Source organism: Trachemys scripta, chromosome 1, assembly GCF_013100865.1.
Source record: "Trachemys scripta elegans isolate TJP31775 chromosome 1, CAS_Tse_1.0, whole genome shotgun sequence".
Taxonomy (NCBI): domain Eukaryota; kingdom Metazoa; phylum Chordata; order Testudines; family Emydidae; genus Trachemys; species Trachemys scripta.
This window is the reverse complement of record NC_048298.1, coordinates 336,320,520-336,342,492: the sequence shown is the minus strand read 5'-3', so window position 1 is coordinate 336,342,492 and position 21,973 is coordinate 336,320,520. Positions and strand designations below refer to the sequence as shown.

The following is a 21,973-nucleotide window of genomic DNA, read 5'->3' as shown; positions in this document are numbered from 1 at the left end:
GGACTCCCAAAGGGGCGCAGGGCGCAGCACTCCCAGGGGCATGGCACTCCCCCAGGGGCTGTGCAGGACTCCCAAAGGGGCGCAGGGCGCAGCACTCCCAGGGGCGCGGCACTCCCCCAGGGGCTGCGCTGCCCTCTCAGGCAGGCGACCAGGGCACCAGGGAGCCAGGGCAGGCAGCAGAAGGGGCCAGGTTGGGAGCCTCAGGGCGGGGGCGGCTCCTGCAGGAGTGGGTGCCAGGAGCCTGTAGGGCCCAGACCCGCTTTGCCTCCTGCAGGGAGAGGGAGTGGCTCGGCGGGGGGCGGAGCCTGGAAGGGGGCGGAGCTCCTACCTTCGTCCCGGCACTTCTCCCTCCACAGTAGGTTGTCCTCAGCCAGGACCCTCCAGTAGCGGCAGGTCTGGGCGGCGCGGAGCAGGTCCCGGGGCTCCAGGAAGGACAGGACGTAGAGCGCCAGCTGCACACAGGGGGCAGGTCAGGGGCGTCACTGGGCCGAAGGCCCCCACAGGGCCAGTGGCTCCTGCGCTGCCCTCAGGCTGGCCCCTCCCTCGCCCCACTCACCTCCTTGGGCAGCAGGGAGATGAAGTCTCTCTGGAACTGTGGCTCGATCACCTGCATCATGTACTTGATCTGGGAGGGCTCGCAGCGGTCGATGAGCTCGTCCAGGGCCAGCAGCTTCTCCGGGCCGCTCCACCTCTGGGGGGAGAGACAGCGTGGCAAGGCCTGTGCGCCCCAGCAGCTGTCCCAGCCTCCCACTTAGTCGCCCCCGCCCACCCCTGCCTGAGCCAGCTCCCCAGTGCCTGCGGAGTGGGGGGGCTGCGCCCTGCCCCATGGACAGGGAGAGGGTAAACCTGCCCCCTGAGCTGGGAAGGAGGAAGGCAGGACTGAGAAGGCCCCGGGAAGGGGGGCAAGTGGGAAGGGGGGCTAATGGCCTTGCTTGCACTCAGGCAGTGGAACCCAGGGCTGGGACCATCGTTACTGTGTTTTCCTTTAGCTGAGGCTGGAAAATCTCATGTTTTGAACCTGATCCCCAACCTTCCAGGATCCCCCCCGGCGGCTCCGTCGCCCCAGCGACTGCCCCTCCCTTGGGATCCCTCCCGCGGCTCCGTCGCCCCAGCGACTGCCTCTCCCTTGGGATCCCTCCCGAGGCTCCGTCGCCCCTCCCAACATGCTCTCTCAGTCTGTGCCCAGAGGGACCACTGGGCCGGTGGACGGGGGCCCCGCAGTGCTGAGGGGGAGGAGCTGGCCCCTACCTGAAAGGTGCGGAGCCAGTCCTGCAGCTCCGGGGGCGGGGCGACCGAGGGGATGCGGCGCCGGCGGCCCTGGCCTGGCTTGGCATTGCGCAGGTCCCCAAAGGTGGTGGTGGGGCTGGGAATGCAGGGGCCCAGTGTCCTGGGGCCGGCACCATGGAGAGACCCAACAGGTGAGACACAATAGCACTGGGGAAGTCATCTAGACCCCCACCCCCATTCCCAAGAGCCAACCCCCAGCCCCCCACTTGCCAGGCTCCCCCACCCCAAGAACCAACTGCAGCCATCCCACACTACCCACACATCCCAGCCCTGCCCCGCCCAGTTCCCCTTTGCTCAGCCGAGCAGCCCTGGGGGCCGTGAGCCGGTGACTGGGGATGAGGGGGGGGTAAGTAGTGACCCCTTTTCCTGCCTGCCCCCAGACAGCCCAATGCTCACCTGCTGTACTCGGAGCCCTTGCAGAGCTTCTTGCCAGGGGACAGGGCCCTGCTGTCCAGGCCGTTCTCCGACTTCCGCTTCATCTGCAAGCAGACGGAAGGTGGGGTTAGGCCAGGCGACCCCAGCACAGCCGCCCAGGGCGCTGGGGCGCCCCCGGGGGAGAGGCACCGCTTAGGGCTGGAGCTTCCCAGCACACTAGCCCCCAAGGCAACATGTGTCAGGCCCCGAGCAGCCCCGACACCAGCCGGAGAACTGCTACTCTCCAGGGAGGCTGGGCCCAAGGCCAGGCAGGGCCACGCTGCAGTCCCAGACACTCACCCCTCCAGAGGCAGCTGTATGGGGAGCTGGGGGTACCCAGTCCCGCCCCCCTGCCCTCCTCCGCCCGCCCCCAGTCCCGCCCCCTTGCCCCCCTCTGCCTGCACCCAGGACCACCCTGAACAGACTAGGCTGACTAGATAGCAAGTGTGAAAAATCGGGACGGGGGTGGGGGGTAATAGGAGCCTATATAAGAAAAAGCCCCAAATATCAGGACTCTCCCTATAAAATCGGGACATCTGATCACCCAACAAACAGACAGAGAGACCCTGTACCACCCCCAGACAAAGACCCCGTACCACCTCATGACAGACAATGTTCCCTCTAATTTTTTCCATCCATGTGCAGAACAAATGTAGTTATGTGCACTGAGGTATGTGGGGATGTGCGCCACCAGTAGAAACAAAAACCCTAGATACAATATATATTTTTAAAAAGTTACCATAGAGATAATTACTCCAGCCAGGACAAGTTAGGCATTTTAAAAATTACTACTCAAAAAATTAAATTTAAGTATAAGAGAGAAATAAAAATTATGAAATGCAGAGACCAGCCAAAACAACACTTTGAAAGAATAAAATTACATAGAATATATGTGCATTGCAGGAACTACCAAAAAGTAACAACAAACAAAAATAACACAAGTTTGTGTTGGGAGAGGAGTGTGAAAGACTCTGTTTAGAGAAACAGACTGTGTGTGCGCGCGCAGAGAGAGACAAAACTCTGTGTGTGTAGACACAGTGTCTGTGTGTAGAGAGACTGTGTGTGTGTGTGTGTGTGTGTGTGTGTGTGTGTGTGTAGAGAGAGACAGACTCTGCGCATGTAGACACACACAGACTGTGTGTAAGACACAGAGAGAGAGAGATTGTGTATGCTGGGTAAGTCTCTGAGAGACCGGGCGCTGTCTTTAAGGTCTCAGACCCTCGGGGTGTCCCCTCTCCCCTGCTGGGGCACAGGGGGACACCCCGACATCAACAGCCGCCCCCCCCTCCTCCCCCGCAGCAGGGGCTCCAAGGCAGAGGCTGCAAAGCAGCGGGGGAGGGGCAGCTGAACACAGGCTGCTGGCAGGACGAGAGCCGCCCCCCCCATCCACTCCAGGCACTTCAATCAGCTTAGTGGGAACAGAGACAACAGACCCCGTGCCAACCCCCACCCCCCCACAGAGACCCCATGCCACTTTCCTACCCATAGAGAGACCCCCGTGCCCCCCCACAGAGAGACCCCCATGCCACCCTCCCACCCACAGAGACCCCCATGCTCTCCCCACCCAGAGACCCCGTGCCCCCTCCCACCCACAGAGACCCCATGCCCCCTCCCACCCACAGAGAGATTCAGACTCCTAGACGTTAAGGTCAGAAGGGACCATTATGATCATCTAGTCTGACCTCCTGCACAATGCAGGCCACAGAATCTCACCCACCCACTCCTGTAACAAACCCCTGACCCATGTCTGAGTTACTGAAGTCCTCAAATCGTGGTTTAAAGACTTCAGGGTGCAGAGAATCCTCCAGCAAGTGACCTGTGCCCCACGCTGCAGAGGAAGGTGAAAAACCCCCAGGGCCTCTGCCAGTCTGCCCTGGAGGAAAATTCCTTCCCGACCCCACATATGGCGATCAGCTAAACCCTGAGCATGTGGGCAAGACTCACCAGCCAGGCACCCAGGAAAGAATTCTCTGTAGTAACTCAGATCCCACCCCATCTAACATCCCATCACAGACCATTGGGCATATTTACCACTAATAGTCAAAAACCAATTAATTGCCAAAATTAGGCTATCCCATCATACCATCCCCTCCATAAACTTATCAAGCTTAGTCTTGAAGCCAGATATGTCTTTTGCCCCCACTGCTCCCCTTGGAAGGCTGTTCCAGAACTCCTCTGATGGTTAGAAACCTTCGTCTAATTTCACAGTATTCCAGATGAGGTCTCATCAGTATCTTGTATAACGGTACTAACACCTCCTTATCTCTACTGGAAATACCTCACCTGATGAATCTCAAGACCACATTAGCTTTTTTCACGGCCATATCACATTGGCGGCTCATAGTCATCCTGTGATCAACCAATACTCCGAGGTCCTTCTCCTCCTCTGTTACTTCCAGTTGATGCATCCCCAGCTTATAACAATAGTTCTTGTTATTAATCCCTAAATGCATGACCTTGAACTTTTCACTATTAAATTTCATCCTATTATTATTACTCCAGTTTACAAGGTTGTCCAGATCTTCCTGTAAGATATCCCGGTCCTTCTCTGTATTGGCAATACCCCCAGCTTTGTGTCATCCACAAACTTTATTAGCACACTCCCAATTTTGTGCTAAGGTCAGTAATAAAAAGATTAAATAAGATTGGTCCCAAAACCGATCCCTGAGGAACTCCACTAGTAACCTCCTTCCAGCCTGACAGTTCACCTTTCAGTATGACCCATTGTAGTCTCCCCTTTAACCAGTTCCTTATCCACCTTTCAATTTTCATATTGATCCCCATCTTTTCCAATTTAGCTAATAATTCCCCATGTGGAACTGATCAAATGCCTTACTGAAATCGAGGTAAATTAGATCCACTCCGTTTCCTTTGTCTAAAAAAATCTGTTACCTTCTCAAAGAAGGAGATCAGGATGGTTTGGCACGATCTACCTTTTGTAAAAACCATGTTGTATTTTATCCCAATTACCATTGACCTCAATGTCCTTAACTACTTTCTCCTTCAAAATTTTTTCCAAGACCTTGCATACTACAGATGTCAAACTGACAGGCCTCTAGTTACCTGGATCACCTTTTTTTTTTTTTTTCCTTTCTTACAACCCTTGAGTTTACAGATTCATTAAAAATTCTTGCTAACGGGCTTGCAATTTCGTGTGCCAGTTCCTTTAATATTCTTGGATGAAGATTATCTGGGCCCCCCGATTTAGTCCCATTAAGCTGTTCGAGTTTGGCTTCTACCTTGGATATGGTAATACCTACCTCCATATCCTTATTCCCATTTGTCATCCTACCATTACCCCTAAGCTCCTCATTAAAGACTGAGGCAAAGTATTTGTTTAGATATTGGGCCAGGCCACCCTCGAGACCCTGGGCCACCCTCCCACGCACAGACCCCGGGCCACCGACCCCCACAGACCAAACTTGTGCCCCCCCCCCCCCCGAGATACCCAGTGCCACCCACCACCCACAGACTGACCCTGTGACCCCCCACAGAGAGACCCCATGCCACCACCCCCACAGACCGACCCCATGCCCCCCCCACAGAGACACCCCATGCCACCCCCCGACAGATGGACCAACCCTGTGCTGGCCCCAACAGACCCCATACCACCCCTGACAGACAGACCCCCCCCATCAGATGCACCATACCACCCCCACCTCTCGACAGACCGACCAACCCCATACCGCCAACGCCCCTTGACAGACCAATCCCAAATCCCACCACCCCTCAACAGACCCAGTACCACCCCCATCCCCCGACAGAAAGACCAACCCCGTACCCCGAAGCTAGAGCTGTCCCTGCCCTGCACTGCTCCTTGTTCCGCTCTCAGGCGGTGGGTGGGGAAATCCAGGTTCAATCTCTGCTCTATTCAGGGGCTGTCCCACTTCTCCAGCCCCCCCCGGAAACATGGTACAGGGCTGGCCCTGGGCCCGGTTCCTTTGTTTTCGGGGGGAGCCATCAGCCGATGCCCGGTGGCAGCCCCCAGGCCCATACGCGCTCGTCCCCGACGGGCTCGCGGCTGCCCTGCGCCCGTTACCTTTGGCCGCACGTGTCGGATGAGGCTGCCCTCCTCGGTCCTCTCCAGATAGTCAATCCAGCGCTCGCCAATGGTGTAATAGAAATAGACGTCACTGCCATCCTCCCCTTCATCGCTGCAGCAGCTCCCCTCCTCCTCCTCCTCCTCCTCCTGCGCCCCACAGACTCTGGAGCTGGCGGGCTCCAGCCGCCCATGCCCTCCAAGGCCGGCCGGCTCCTCGGGCTCCTGCCCCACCCGCACTCTGGAGCTATCAGACTCTGGACCAGAACCCCCTTCAACACCTGAGCAATCCGATTCCTCCGACTCCCAGGCAGCCTGGACGCCATTCTCCTCCTCAGCCAGCACCTGCAAGACACAGCAGTGTGGGTCAGGGGTCTGCGCACTCCAGGCAGCTCACTTGGTGGGGTCTGGGTGAGGAACGGCTTCTCCTGCCGACAGCCAGGCGCTGCATGGCAGAGTGCAGGGATGGTGGGGAACCATCCTGGTGCACAGAGCCCTGAACTGAGGACGTGAGGGCCAAGGGGTCCCTTCTCCCACAGCCAGAGAGAAGCTTCAGGAACAAGCAAGACCCAGACTGGGGGAAGGGCCACAGGCAGACGGCCGGGCCAGGGTGGCGTGCCGAGCCCAGCTAGCAACGCGGGCTGAGATGCAGGGAGGCTGCGGCAGAACAAGCACTGAAGATGGGAAGAGGGGTCTTTCCAGTCCCTGGGGAGAGGGTGGCTTGGTGGGCCTGGCATGGGCTGGCACGGGAGATGAATGAGGTATTACACTTCTCTCCTACCAGGCTCTCTCCTGCAGTGGCTTTGCAGCCACGGAGGCAGGGCCACTAGGTCTCCCCACCAGGAGTCCTGGCTCGGAGAACCAGCCTCCCAGAGTGGGGTGGCAAGGAGGCAGGGCCTCCCGCTCCCTGGTGGAGGTGAGAGCAGAGATGCAGTGGGCCTGGGGCTCCCACAGAACCAGGTGTAGCTTCCAGCTGAGAAGGGGGAAGACTGACAACCAACATGCCTGGGCATGGGTGTACAGCACCAGTGCCCCATTCCCAAAGGCTGCCAGGAACTGGTTGTGAATCTGAAGGCGAGGCAATGTGGGTGAAAGTGATCCTGAAATGAGGGATTTAATGATTCTAAGGCAGTGGTTTTCAACTCATGGTTTGAGGACCCCTGGGCGTCTACTGACTATGTCTAAGATTTCCAAAGGGTCCGCACCTCATTTGAAATGTTTTAGGGGTCCACAAACGAGACAAAGTTGAAAACCACTGTAGTAAGGAAAGGAAGGCACGAGCAGCAGAATAAAGACAATGGACTTCCAAAAGGAGACATTAACAAACTCAGAGAACTGGTAGGTGAGGTCCCATGGGAAGAAAATCTAAGGGATAAAGGAGTTCAGGAAACCTGGCAGTTTCTGAGAGAGACAATATTAAAGGTGCAAAGATAGGAGAGATAGCAAGAGGCCAATATGGCTCCATCAGGAACTCCTGAATGGCTTGAAAATTGAAAGGGAATACTACAAAAAGTAGAAACATGGACAAACTGCTAAGGAGGAGTACAAAAGAGTAGCACAAGCATGTAGGGACAAAATCTGAAAGGCTACGGAACAAAATGTGTTACACCTAGAAAGGGATATAAAAGGCAGTAAGACAAGGTTCTATAAATACAGTAGGTGAAAGAGAAAAGAAAGAAAACTGTAGGTCCTCTACTTAGCAGGGAAGGAGAGCTAATAAAGGACAACTTCAAGAAAGCTGACACACTTAACAACACCTACTTTGCTTCAGGCTTCACTAAAAATACTCAACGCAATTAACAACAACAAGGGGGAGGAACAGAAGCCAGACTAGGGAAGGAACAGGTTAAAGAATCTTTAGATAAGTGAGATGTATTCAAGTGGGCAGGGCTTGATGAAAGTCACCCTGGGGTACTTAAGGAACTAGCTGAAGCAATCTCGGAACTGTTAGAGGTGGTCTTTGAGAACTCCTGGAGGAGGGGTGAAGTCCCAGAAGACTGGAGAAGGGAAAAGGAGAACAAAGAGGACCCGGAGAATTAACTATAGACCAGTCAACCTAACTTTGATACCTGGAAAGACATCGGAACAAGCTATTCAGCAACCAACCCTGTAAGCACTTTGAGGATAATAAGGTTATAAGGACTAGCCAACATGGATTTGTCAAGAACAAATCATGGCAAACCAACCTCATTTCCTTCTCTGACAGAGTGACTGACCTAATAGATGGGAGAATGCTCTAGACATGACATATCTTGATTTTAGCAAGGCTTTTGACACAGTTCCACATGCCATTCTCATAAGCAAACTAGGGAAATGTGGTCTAGATTAAATTACTATAAGGTGAGTGCACAACTGGCTGAAAGACCAGTCTCAAAGAGTCGTTATCAATGGGTCACTGTGAGGCCCAGCAGGGGTCAGTCCTGGGTTCATTAATGATTTACATAAAGGAGTGGAGAATACACTTTTGTGGATGACACCAAGCTTGGAGGGGTTGCAAGCACTTTGAAGAAGAGGATTAGAATTCAAAACAACTCCAATTTCTCAAAGAATTGGTCTGAAACCAGCAAGATGAAATTCATTACAGACAAGTGCAAAGTACTGCACTTAGAAAGGAAAAATCAAATGCACAGCTACGAGATGGGGAAGCAATGGCTAGGTAGTAGCACTGCTGAAAAGAATCTGGCATTATGGTGGATCACAAATTGAATATGAATCAACAAAGTGACGCAGTTATGAAAAGGGCTAATGTTCCGGCATGTATAACAGGAGTGTTGTACATAAGACATGAAAGGTAAATGTCCCACTCTACTCAGCACTGATGAGGCCTTGGCTGGACTACTGTGTCCAGTTCTGGGTGCCACACTTTAAGAAAGATGTGGACAATTGGAGACAGTTGAGAAAACAGCAACACAAGTGATAAAAGGTTTAGAACATCTGACCTATGGCGAAAGGTTGAAAAATGGGGCATGAGTAGTCTTGAGACTAAAAAAAAAAAGCATGTGGGGGGTGCGGGGGGCATGATAACAGTCTTCATACATGTTCAGGGCTGTTACAGAGATGACGGTGATCAGTTTTTCTCCATGTTCACTGAAGGCAGGACATGAAGTAATGGGCTTAATCTGTAGCAAGAGAGATGTAGGTTAGATATTAGGAAAAACTTTGTAACTATAAGGATAGGCCCTGGAATATAAGACTGGAATTAAGGCATACATTTTTAATGGTGAGGTAATTGGAACAATTTACCAAGGCTCATGGTGGATTCTCCCATCGCTGACCCTTTTTAAACTGAGACAGTTTTCTAACCGATCTGCTGTAGGAATTATTTTGGGGAAGCTCTGTGGCCTGTGCTATAAAGGAGGTCAGACTAGATCACAATGGTCCCTTCTGGCTTTAGAATCTATGAATAGGCTTCCAGGGGAAGATGTGGAATCCCCATCATTGGAGGTTTTTAAGAACAGCTGAGACAGACACTTGTCAAGGATGGTCTAGATATACTTGGTCCTGTCAGCGGAGGGGTCTGGCCAAGACAACCTCTTGCGGTCCCTTCCAGATCTACATTTTTATGATTCTATAAATTAGATGGTACAAAGTGCAGAAAATTGATAAGGGAAGCTAAGCACACTGGGGGAAAAATCCATGCCTGGGATGACTAAGGACAATAAGGAGTTTTTTAAGTATATCAGGGACAAAAGAAATCCTAGTATTGATGTAGGCCCATTACTAGATAAAGACAATAAAACAGTTAATAATGATGCAGAAAAGGTAGAAGAGTTCAATAAATATTTCTGTTCTGTATCTAGAAAGAAGCAAGAAGTATTCGTAACACATGAGGATGCTGAAGTATTTTCCAGACCAGTAGTAACTTAGGAGGACGTTAGGCAACATGTACTAGGGAATACACATTTTTAAATCACAAGGCCCTAATACATTGCACCCAAGAGTCATAAAGGAGCTGCCCTGAGGAGATCTCTGGTCCAATGATGTTAATTTGTAATCAACCTTAGGATACTGGGGAAATTTCAGAAGCCCGAAAGAGTGCTATCTCTGTGGCAATATTTAAAAAGGGCAAGTGTGATGACACAGGTATAGGTCAGTTAGCCTGACATCAATCCCACACAAATAATGGAAAAGCTGCTACAGGATTCAATCCAAAAAGAATTAAAAGATGGGAAGATAAATTAATGCCAGTCAACATGGTTTTGTGGAAAATAGGTCTTGTCAAACTAATCTCATTTCATTCTTTGAGGTATCAAGTTTGGCTGACATAAAATGATTCAAGGACTGGAGACCAAGGGCGAGAGACCTAAAGAGCTCCATTGGTTTAGTTAATTAAAAAGAAAACTGTGACCAAGAGATTTCTTAGTGCCCACTAGCAGAGAGCATGGGGTTGTAGGGATCCCCTGGGTCTGGTCCTTACGTAACTGTTGTTGGCAGGTCTCTCGTGAAAGCCTGTATCACTGCGAGATGTGTGTACATAAAAATACATAAGGAGTTATGTATATATATTGAAAATCATGCACTTACGGTCTCTGAGTTGGGGCTGGTCACCAGAAAGTGATAAACAAGTTTATTTCAGGCGGGAGACACTTATGTACCTGTCTGACTATATGCAGATTGACTGTTGTATGCTTCGCAATGAACACCTATTTACAGGTTGAGCAAAATGCTAATCAAGTGATTGTTTTTTCCTGTCTAGAATCTTCCCTGAAGACTTTGCAATCATGGTGGAGTGCCCTGTTTACAAGTGAAGACAATGGATGGTTGGAACTATATCTGGGGTGCAGAGTACACCCAGGTATCCTTCGCCTAGGGAACTAGCTGGCTTGTCTGATGAATGGAGATCACACCTGGCCTACCGGCTGAACTGGAAGAGAACCCCTGGGTGAGCTGAGCTATATGGGATACTGGAAGACCTTGTTAGAGACGTTGAGGCTCTAGAAAGGACGTTACAATTGTACTTTCTATGTAACTGTTTGTTCCCATTCATTGGACTTGCTGCTTCTGGAACCTCTGCTCTTTGTGAAACCAGCACTCGCTTGTTTCCACTATAAACGAGTCTCAGTGCTGCGAACCAAGCGGAGCGGTGACCCGGGGGTGTCCTGTTCCTTTGGGAGCAGTGGCTCTGTGAATGTCGTGAGTGGCCAGTGGAACGAGGGCTGGACACTCCCAGGGTAACCTGCTGTGTGAACTGAGAGGGGAGTACCTGTGATGCCTGTGGCTGGTGAAGTCAGGGAGCTGACCCCTGGCAGGCTTCCTCACACTATGGGCAGATGGTAGTGAAGTGCCTCACCACCCTGGGTACCACATGAAGCAGCATAAAGATTGAAAAGTGGGATGAAGACAGAATTTTCTGTAATATTTTTATGAAGCCTGTGTGTGCCTCAGTTTCTGTGACGAACTGGGCCTGTTCTCACTGTGGTCTGTGAATGCTGACAGNATGGTGAATCACAGGAAGCCGGGGGTGCAGGGCCCTGAGTCCCCCAATACTCCGTGACAGTTTCCCTCTGTCCTCTGCATTGCCAGCTGGGGCAGGGGGGTGGGGAGAACAAGGCTAAGTCTGCTCTTAGGGGCAGCACAGGACATGATGTGTGGGTGTCACCTCGCTGTCTGGGCTGCAATGAAAGAGTTAAGGATCAGGCTGGAATGGGCTGAAAGCAACTCAGATCAATACAGAATTTGAACAGGACAATGGGAAGTCCCGATGACCAGAACAGAGGACTGAGATGTGACAGGCTGTGGACAGAGAATGGGCTTCTGGAAGAAGTTGCCTGCTCTCCTCTGGGGCTGACAAAGGGGTCAGAGAGAGACAGAGCCTGAAATGGAATTGATCACAGCTTGGCTGCTGGATGGCTCCGGCTTGGCCAGATAGACTGTTCTTAACCTTCATTTCTCTGCGCTACCCTAAGGATGCCCCATGCTGGGTGCAGCTGCTCTGGTTTGAAAGGGCTGCCTGGGATCACTGGAAGTACTTGCTAAGCAGCACTAGTCCCTGAAGAGTGTAAAAGTCTCTGACCAAGAGCCTACTTCAGTTGGTGGCGCTGGACAGAGCTGAGGGGATGAAACAGGAGGGCTGGAGCCCAGAGGCTCAGTGACACCCTGTAGCCTGCCCTGAAGGAAAAGTGAGATCCCCCAGGCTGGGTCTGGCACGTTGAAGGGGTTCCTCGAAAGGACTGTTTAAAAGCTGGGGTGTGACCCTGATCCTGTGGATCCGTGACAAAAGGTGACCTGACTACAGACTATATAAGGCTGATGCCTCATCTCCATCTTGTCTTCAATCCTGCTTCATACCTCTGGAGGAACTTTGCTACAAGCTGGAGCTTTGAACAAAGGACTGAGGACCCATCCCAGCGGGGGATGTATTCCAGAGACTTGATTTGAACCTGCAGTTTATTCCATCGCTGCTGCAAGCCTGAACCAAGAACTTTGCCATTACTGTATGTAATTGATTCCATTTAACCAATTCTAACTCTCATCTCTATCTTTTTCCTTTTATGAATAAACCTTTAGATTTTAGATTCTAAAGGATTGGCAACAGCGTGATTTGTGGGTAAGATCTGACTTGTATATTGACCTGGGTCTGGGGCTTGGTCCTTTGGGATCAGGAGAACCTTTTTCTTTTACTGGGGTATTGGTTTTCATAACCATTTGTCCCCATAACGAGTGGCACTGGTGGTAATACTGGGAAACTGGGGTGTCTAAGGCCTTGGCTACACTTACCCGCTAGTTCGACAGCTGGAAATCGAACTTCTGGGTTCGACTTATCGCGTCTAGTCTGGACGCGATAAGTCGAACCCGGAAGTGCTCGCCGTCGACTGCGGTACTCCAGCTCGCCGAGAGGAGTACCGCGGAGTCGACGGGGGAGCCTGCCTGCCGCGTGTGGACCAAGGTAAGTTCGAACTAATTCGAACTAAGGTACTTCGAACTTCAGCTACGTTATTCACGTAGCTGAAGTTGCGTACCTTAGTTCGAATTAGGGGGGTAGTGTAGACCTGGCCTAAGGAGATTGCTTGTGAGACTTGCGGTTAGCCAGGGGGTGAGACCGAAGTCCTCCTAGTCTGGCTGGTTTGGTTTGCCTTAGAGGTGGAAAAACCCCAGCCTTGGGCTGCAACTACCCTGTTTGAGCAATTTGTCCTGAGTTGGCACTCTCAGTTGGGTTCCGCCAGAACCGCATTGTCACACCTGTGTATTCATAGGATACAGAAGATTAACTTCAAAGCAAAGGTCCACAAACCATCACATGGCCTATTCTTCCTGGGAGGAACACCCTGCTGTGACAGCTTTTGTGAGGAGGCTTGTCAGCTAGAGAGCTGTCAAAGAGAAGCCTCAGACCTGATCCTGCATCTCTAGTCTGCTGAACTTCGAACAGGGGAAGGGGAAGCCATAGGACTGAGATCTTTGGCATATCTTGAAAAATGCGAGGAAAGAATATCAGACTTTACACCTCAGCTGCATTTGGATTCAAACCTTTTGGGATGATTCCGGAGAGACTTTTACAAGCCAGCAGATAGCACATCACTGCTGGGAACTTGTTTCAGAGTGTAGCCGTGTTAGTCTGTATCAGCAAAAACAACGAGGAGTCCTTGTGGCACCTTAGAGACTAACACATTGATTTGTCACTCGTCGATTCCTCAACCAGTAATAACTCCTCTTTTCTTTCCTTAATACATTGTAGTTCGTTTGTTCAGGACCTGCTGACCGTGTGATATTTGGGTAAGACTCATGCCGACCTGAGGCGCGTGTCCAATCCTTTGGGATTGGCAGAACATCAAGTCTGGTGAATCAGGTTTTCAGTAACCCCTCCCTAGATTAGACCTGTTTGGATGGATGGGAGTCAAGGGCTGGAATGCCTGAGGGGGCCTGTGGTTGGCTCCTTGTTAACCAGTGTGGTGCTGCAGAAGCTCTAGCCTGGGGACTCAAACTACAGAATAAAGCACCCGTTTGGGAGTGTCTGCCCTATTTCTTGCAGACTGATGCGGCATTCTCCGTGAGGCCCATCCGGACACCTGGTCACATGGGATATAGATAATAAAATGAAATTCAACAAAGACGAATGTGAGGTGCTACACTGAGGGAAGGAAAAACGAATGCACAAAGATAAACTGGGGGAGAACTGGTTTGGCAGCAGCACTGCTGAGAAGGATCTGGGAGCAGTGGAGTCACCAATGCGATGCTGTTAAAAGCAAATGCAATGTTAGGTTGCATGAACAGAGGCAGAGCAAGCGAGCCACGGGAGGTGATAGAACTGCTCTACTCGGCGCTGGTTAGGCCTCAGCTGGAGAACGGTGTCCAGTTTGGGTCACCAATGCATAGGAAGAATGTAGAGAAACTGGAAAGGATCCAGAGGCGAGCGACAAAGAGGATCTAAGGGATGGAACACAAACCATACGAGCAAAGGCTGAAAGGAACTGGGTATATTTAGCAAGAGAGTGTCCTATGGCACCTTTAAGACTAACATAAGCTTTCGTACACGTCTGGCTCTGTTGATTTGTTTCCTGATTTCCTTGTGCGGATATCGTAGTTTTGAGAATGCTTAGTGAAGATCTTGTAGGTGTTGGTCTCTGTCTGAGGGGTTGGAGCAGATGTGGTTGTACCTCAGCACTTGGCTGTAGACGATGGATCGTGTGGTGTGTCCGGGGTGGAAGCTGGAGGCATGAAGGTAGGCGTAGCGGTCGGTGGGTTTTCGGTAAAGGGTGGTGTTAACGTGACCATCACTTATTTGGACCGTGGTGTCTAGGAAGTGGACCTCCCGTGTAGATTGGTCCAGGCTGAGGTTGATGGTGGGGTGGAAGCTGTTGAAATCGTGGTGGAATTCTTCCAAAGTCTCCTTCCCATGGGTCCAGATGATGAAGATGTCGTCAATGTAGCGTAGGTAGAGAAGGGGCGTGAGTGGACGAGAGCTGAGGAAGCGTTGTTCCAAGTCAGCCATAAAAATGTTGGCATATTGTGGGGCCATGCGGGTGCCCCTGGCGGTGCCACTGGTCTGGAGGCATATATTGTCACCAAATTTGAAATAATTGTGCTTTTTACAGATCCAGACTAAGATGGCTACCCCTCTGATACTGGGTATACTTAGTTTGAAAAACAGGAGATTAAGGGGGAGATGGGGGGAGCATGACAGTGGCCTTCAACTACTTGAAAAGCTGCCTAAAAAGATGGAGAAAAGTTGTTCTCTCTTGCCATAGAGAGCAGGACCAAACTACAGCCTGGTCTACACTACAGAGTTGGGATGGATATGCAGAGGTCTTCCAGGGGGTATATCAACTCATCTAAATATTTACCTAGTTTTACAACAGGCTACATAAAAAGCACTAACGAAGTCAGTACAAACTAACATTTCATACAGACAATTACTTGTTTATACTGCTCTATATACTAGACACTGACATGGAAGTACAAGATTGATATTCCAATTGATTTATTTTATAATTATATGGTAAAAATAAGAAATTCAGCAATTTTTCAGTAATAGTGTGCTGGAACACTTTTGTATTATGTCCAATTTTGTAAGCAAGTATTTTTTTTAAGTTAGGTGAAAACTGGGGTGCGCAAGACAAATCAGACTCCTGACAGGGGTACAGGAGTCTGGAAAGGTTGAGAACCAAAGGACTAGATGACCACAAAGATTCCAAAGCCAGAAGGGACCAATTAAACCATTGTTAGGATTCTTTTTGTTCCCAATATACTATAAAAAAAATCCTTACTGTCCTTAACTCTGCTGGCCAGAGATTTCTCCATGTCCCCCTTTGCTTCCCTTATTAATTTTCTACAATTCCTAACTTCTGATTTTTAGTTCTGTGTTCAGTTCCTTCCTCTTTATCTGTCAAGATGAGGTCTCATAGCATTCCCACAACACTTTTTGAGTTAGGAAATTATCATGTATAATGTTTAGATTTTCCAAAGATGTTTCAGTATTGGCAGCATGAGACCTCCAGCATGTGTCACTCAAACTGAAATCAACTGTGATCACGCAGCTTTTTATCTGACACATTACAGATTGGTGATTAAGGAGCAGGTCATCATGTTCCACAGTGGGATGTGGTGGTCTCCAACAGACACTATGTTTTAATTTTTGGTATATTGATCCATAAGCAACCAAAAAAAAACAGTTATTCACGTCTCATAACTGTTATTCTTCGAGATGTGTTGTTCACGCCCATTCCAAACAGGTGTGTGCACGCGCATGTGTGTGGTAGCCGGAAGATTTTTTCTCTAGCCGCATCTGTTGGGTCGGTCCAGCCACCCTTGCAGTCGCACCTTCATAGCGCCCAATATAGCGCCCGGCCGACCTGCCACCCCCTCAGTTCCTTCTTGCCAGCTACTCCGACAGAAGGGCAGGAGGGTGGGTATTGGAATGGACATGAACAACACACCTCGAAGAACAGTTACGAGAAGGTCAGTAACCATTTTTTCTTCTTCAAGTGCTTGTTCATGTCGATTCCAATCAGGTGACTCACAAGCCTAAGTTCAGGAGGTGGGGTTGGAGTCTTCACTGACTGGAGCACGGCTCGTCCGAAGGCCGCATCGTCTCTGGCCTGCTAGGGAATCGCATAGTGAAAGTGTAGATGGAGGATCACGTTGCTTCTCTGCAGATTTGCTGAGTGGGAACCTGAGCCAGGAACGCTGGAGAATCCACCATATCCCTTGGTAAATTGCTCCAATGGTTAAATTATCTTCACTGTTAAAAATCTGCACGTCATTTCTAGTCTGAATTTGTCTAGCTTCAACTTCCAGGCATTGGATCTTGTTATACCTTTGCCTCCTAGACTGAAGAGCCCTCTATTATAACAGGGTTGGTGTTTATTAACTATGATCAAGTCATCCCATCATGGAACCGCAAGATTGGTGTTACACCCCCAGTTTCTAGGAGGAAGCCCTCCAGGAGGAAGCCCTTCAGTGTGCCAGACCCAAGGGGTCTCACTCTCCCTTCAGGTCAGGCCACGCGGCGTGTCTGCCTCCCGAGGCTGAAGCTCTGGGAGTTGCTGAACAGAGCTCACGGTGTGAAGCAGCAAGTCCCACTGAGACAGACTCCTGGCAGAGAACATGCCCTCTGCAGGGATCAATGCACCGCACGAGTATTTACAGAGACACTCAAGCTGCGTTTGCAAAACAGTTGGGTTTATTAGCCATCTGGCACACACCACAGGAAGCCCTTAGCTCAGCACAGAGAAATACAAAACACAGGGGATCCTGGTCAGCCCAGAGTCCAGCCAAGCCGTAGCGACTCCAGTTTCCTGCTCAGTCTGACCTCCTTGACCAGTTCCCAGGTGAGAGAGCTCCCAGCCTTCTTCCAGAGCTTACACTGCCCAGTCTTTTGTTCTCAAGCAGGGGCCCTTGCTCAGCATCCCTGCTGAGAGGCAGGGAAACCCGGAGTCACTGGCGCTTGCATTGTCTCTCTGGCCTCTTGTTGCTCTGGGTTGGTTTTATTCCATCACTGCTACAAGCCTGAACCAAGAACTTTGCCATTACTTAATGACCGTGAATTCCATCCAGCCAGGGAGGTGAAACACACACACCTGTCTCTTAGTCTGGCCTGAGAGCAAACTTAATCCTTTCCCTCCACCCACTGGGTAGCCATGCAACATACAGGGGAAACTGAGGCACACATAGGCCTCATAAAAACACTACAGAAAATTCCCATTTTCTCACAACCCCTTAACTGCTGTTTATCAAGCCAAACAGATTGAGATCCTGAGCGCTCTCTCTAGAAGACAGGACTTCCAATCCTGCAGTAATTCTAGTGGATCTTCTTGAATTGTGGACACCAGAACCGTCACAATATTTGAGTGGCAGTCGCACCAGTGACAGATGCAGGTTACAAAACCTCTTACTCTTACATGGGATTCTCCTGTTTCTACGTCCAAGGAGCACATCCGCCCTTCTGGCCATAGCACTGCAATGGGAGCGCATGCTCAGCTGATTATCCTCCACGCGGAATCAGTTCTGGGTCTGGTTCTGTTCAGTGTCTCCATCAACGATTTAGATAATGGCATGGAGAGTACTCTTATAAAGTTTGTGGCTGAAACCAAGCTGGGAGAGGTTGCCACAGTTTTGGAGGACAGGATTAAAATTCAAACTGATTTGAACTGGAGAAATGATCTGAAGTAAATAGGATGAAATTCAATAAGGAAAAATACAAAGTACTCCCCTTAGGAAGGAACAATCAGTTGTACGCTTACAAAATGGGAAATGACTGCCTAGGAAGGAGTACTGCGGAAAGGGATCTGGGGGTCATAGTGGATCACAAGCTAAACAGTGTAACACTGTTGCAAAAAAAGCAAACATCATTCTGGGATGTATTAGCAGGAGTGTTATAAGCAAGACACAAGAAGTAATTCTTCCGCTCTACTCCGCGCTGATTAGATTCCAACTGGAGCAGTGTGTCCAGTTCTGGGCACATCAGGAAGGATGTGGACAAATTGGAGAAAGTCCAGAGAAGAGCAACAAAAATGATTAAAGGTCTAGAAAACATGACCTATGAGGGAAGATGAAAAAATTGGATTTGTTTGGTCTGGAGAAGAAAAGACAGAGGGGATAAAGACTGAGAGGGGATATGATAACATTTTTCAAGTACATAAAACGTTGTTACAAGGAGGAGAGAGAAAAATTGTTCTTCTTAACAGCTCAGAATAGGACAAGAAGCAATGGGCTTAAATTGCAGCAAAGGAGTTTTAGATTGGACAGTAGGAAAAACTGCCTAACTGTCAGGGTGGTTAAACACTGGAATAAATTGCCTAGGGAGGTTGTGGAATCTCTATCATGGGAGATTTTTAAGAGCAGGTTAGACAAACACCTGTCAGGGATGATCTAGATAATACTTGGTCCTGCCATGATTGCAGGGGACTGGACCAGATGGCCTCTCACGGTCCCTTTCAATCCTACCATTTAATATTTCTATGTCCCCTCCAACTTTTTCTCAGTCACAGCTCGTATCCTATCTTGTGCTTTATCTATTAGGACATTGATCCATGAGCATTTAAGATCATTTTCTTTCTATCTGTCGATGATCTGCGAACAGGTAAAGCCATTTTTGATATTAAGTGTCACCCCACCCTCTCTTTATTGGTCCCGTTGATTTTAACATCCCACCAAGTTGCTGTAACACCAACTAGATCAAATTCATGCTCACGAATGACCAATTCCAATTCTTTTTACTTGTTCCCAGGCTCCCAATATTAGCATATAGGCAATTCACAATCCTTTCTTCTCTTCGCGTCCTTTGCTCTCTACATTATCATCTGCTGAGTGGTCAGATCTTCCCTCTTTTTACCCTCCCCGCTTCTAGTATTGGTTTAAAACCCTCCTGACTCCCCAAAAGGAGCAGCAGTCTTCCTTAAACAGCTGGAGATCTCTTTGTGAGCACACTGGATTTTCTTGCCAGTTGGGCTGGGCAGTCATCCACAGGTGTGCCCTGTACACCTCCCCATTCCCGTCACCGAGCTAGACTCTCACAGATCTCTTCAGCAGTAACCCTCCTGATCCCCACCGCCTGCCCATGCTCCTCCTGTGCAGAACGCCACTCTGACGTCTTGCCTCAGGTGAATAGATTCTTTAATCGTCCCTTCTGGATCTGAACCTATGAATCTGCCCTTACTCCCCTCACTCTCAGTGCATATACTACGGCAGTGCCCCCAGCCTGCCTGACGTGCTCTGCTGTCTGGCTGCCATCTCCAGCTCAGTGCAGGCTCCTCCATGCGAATACCAGGCAGACTGTGGGAGGGCAGAGAGGCCATTCCCATTGCCCCGCGCTCCGACAGAGACCGACCGTGAGAAGGGACGTAGGTGCTCCTACCCCATCACCCCGCTCCTCACTTAGGCGGCTGGAGGGTGAAGGGGCTGCAGCTCAGGACCCCACTGCACCAGGAGGGCAGGCTGCGGGGCTCCTGCATGCAGTGAGGCTCAAAGAGCTGTGCCTGCACAAAGAGAGGAAAGGGCACAGGACACAAAGACCCGGCTTCCCCAGCCCCCTTCTCTAACACGTGGCCTCCAGACGAAGGCCAAGCCTGTCAAGGCGGGTCGAGGAAGGGGAGCCATTGCTGAACCCCGGGGCTCAAACACCAAGTCAGCGTTGGTGTACCCTGAACACCGCCTGCCGGTTCTGAGGTGAAGAAGCGCTTGGCACAGCAACCAGGGGCTGCGCCAGCTGGAACCCTCTCTTCCCACTGGGCACCAGGAGCAGACTGCGGGAGATGTCGCCCCAGGGAGCTCCCAGAGCGAGGCGGTGGGGGATGCCAGCTGGGTGCAGACACTCTGTGAGCTTCTCTGAGCCAGTCCGGACGGCCCAGCCTGCCCTCCCTGGGGCGGGGGATCTCACAGGGCAAACTGGAAGGGCTGTTTCTGCTCTGGGGAAGCATTTCCTCGGCCTCCCGCAGGGGAGTGGTGCCTGGATCAGGGAACAACTGCAGGGGCGAGATGCAGAGACTGCTCCAGGCCTGAGCTGGCATGCCTGCCCCTGTGCACTAGCCTGGGCAGGGTCTGGGCAGCAGCCTCGGGAAGCCAGGGCACAGCTGCTCTCGGGGCCAGACGCGCCCTCTGTAGCCAGAGCACAGCCCTGGCAGGGGACTCTGGGGCGGAGCAGGCTGCCGTGGGTCATCCTTGCCAGAGGCAGCCTGGGGCAGGGCACTCACAAGCCACAGCCCCTGGCAGGCCACGAGCCAGCCCGCGCGCTCTGCTGCCAAAGAGAGTGGCTCAGCCCCCCGGCAATGCCAGCGACACGCTCTCTTCAGGGCGCCACGTCAGAGAGGAAGGGAACGTCCCTGGCAGGCTACCAGGGATGTTACAGATGGATCTGTGGTCTCAGCACTTTTCAGTGCCTCCCTCCCCGTCCCCGCAGGAGGCTAAGATAGAGCCCTCTCCTCTTAGGTACTTGCCTCCCTTTACAATAAAGGCTGGACCCCTCCCACTCAGACAGCCAGACACCCTCCCCCAACCTGGGGCACCCACTGTGCACCCCCCGCAGCACGGGAAGAGCATGGTCCGCCGCTCCCTACCTGAGGCACAGGGGCATCCTGCTCCTGTTGGCTAGGGCTCCCGCCAGGGGCCTCCTCGCTGCTTGGCCTCCTCCTGCAGGTCATGCGCTGGCTGTTCAGCTCCAGGATGCGGGTGGTAATGCCCTTGACATGCAGCAGGTCATCCAGCGAGTTGAAGCCCTTCAGCTCCTGCCAGGGAACAAGCAGGACTCAGCATGGCGTTGGGCAGAGCTTGGGCAGTCCCACCCCAGGGCAGACACGGAGTCCTCCCACCCACGGGGCTCTCTGTCCCCCTCCCAGGAAGATACTTCCCAGCTGGAGCCCTCTCTCTGCGGGGTGCTCCCCTGAGATTCCCCTGCAGTCACCCTATTACCCCCGGCTGGCACAGCTCAGCTCACACCTGGTCATCCATGGGCCCTGTGATGTTACTGACACAAACTGGGACCGTATAGATCATTGTTGCAACCAAGATCGTGTAGTGGCGACAAATCTTGTACAAAGGAGATCAAGTAAGGTGCCTATGAGGAGGTTCTGGTTTGCTGGTTATGATTATGTGATCTGTGTGCGTGTATCATTTTTGTATTTAAAGTTATAAGTATTGGCTCTAGACTGTCTGTAGTTCAAACTTGTGCTGTGCTTCTGGGAGACACCCCAGACAAGTTGGTATCAGCTCTGCCTAGTCTGCTTGATGGCCCATTAAGGACCATCAGCTACAACTGCCCCACTGAGAGAAGGCAGATACCCTTGTGCTCAGCAAGGCAGGGACATGCCTATGGACAGAACTTGGAGTCTTTTCCAGGCCATGTGCTGGAATGATCGTCTTTGGGACAAAGAAAGCTGAGGCCACATGGCAAGAGACTATAAAAAGCTGCTGCATCTCCTCCATCTTGTCTTCAATCCTGCTCCTAACCTCTGGAGGGACTTTGCTACAAACTGAAGCTCTGAACAAAGGACTGAGGACCCATCCCAGCTGGGGATGTTCCAGAGACTTGATTTGAACCTGCAGTTTATTGTATCGCGGCTGCAAGCCTGAACCAAGAACTTTGCCATCACTGGATGTAACTGATTCCATTTAACCAATTCTAGCTCTCATCTCTATCTTTTTCCCTTTATGAATAAACCTTTAGATTTTAGATTCTAAAGGACTGGCAACAGCGCGATTTGTGGGTAAGATCTGACTGGTACACCTCTGGGGGAGGGGCCCTGAGCTGGGACTGTGGTGGGGATGTGGGCACAGGAGGGGCTGAAACACCTGGGAAGAGGAATT

General features: G+C 51.0%; 1 protein-coding gene across 1 annotated transcript; it reads right to left on the bottom strand.

The window, feature by feature from the left end:
- Positions 1-200: 200 nt before the first annotated feature.
- LOC117882163 (F-box/WD repeat-containing protein 7-like) lies at positions 201-20,936 on the bottom strand. The gene is made up of 6 exons (XM_034780233.1): positions 20,728-20,936; positions 5,741-6,085; positions 1,684-1,766; positions 1,249-1,387; positions 557-691; positions 201-452 (listed from the first exon to the last, which is right to left on the bottom strand). Exons 1-6 carry the CDS (start codon positions 20,809-20,811, stop codon positions 201-203), a joined length of 1,038 nt encoding a protein of 345 aa, XP_034636124.1. The 5' UTR covers positions 20,812-20,936.
- Positions 20,937-21,973: the final 1,037 nt, after the last annotated feature.

Bases quoted from the DNA above. Each gene is read 5' to 3' on its own strand.
- LOC117882163 (XM_034780233.1), bottom strand. From the start codon at position 20,811: ATGACCTGCAGGAGGAGGCCAAGCAGCGAGGAGGCCCCTGGCGGGAGC. The intron at 6,086-20,727 runs GTAGGGAGCGGC...TGTGTCTTGCAG, and splicing joins AGGATGCCCCTGTGCCTCAG to GTGCTGGCTGAGGAGGAGAA. The intron at 1,388-1,683 runs GTGAGCATTGGG...TGCCGGCCCCAG, and splicing joins AAGGGCTCCGAGTACAGCAG to GACACTGGGCCCCTGCATTC.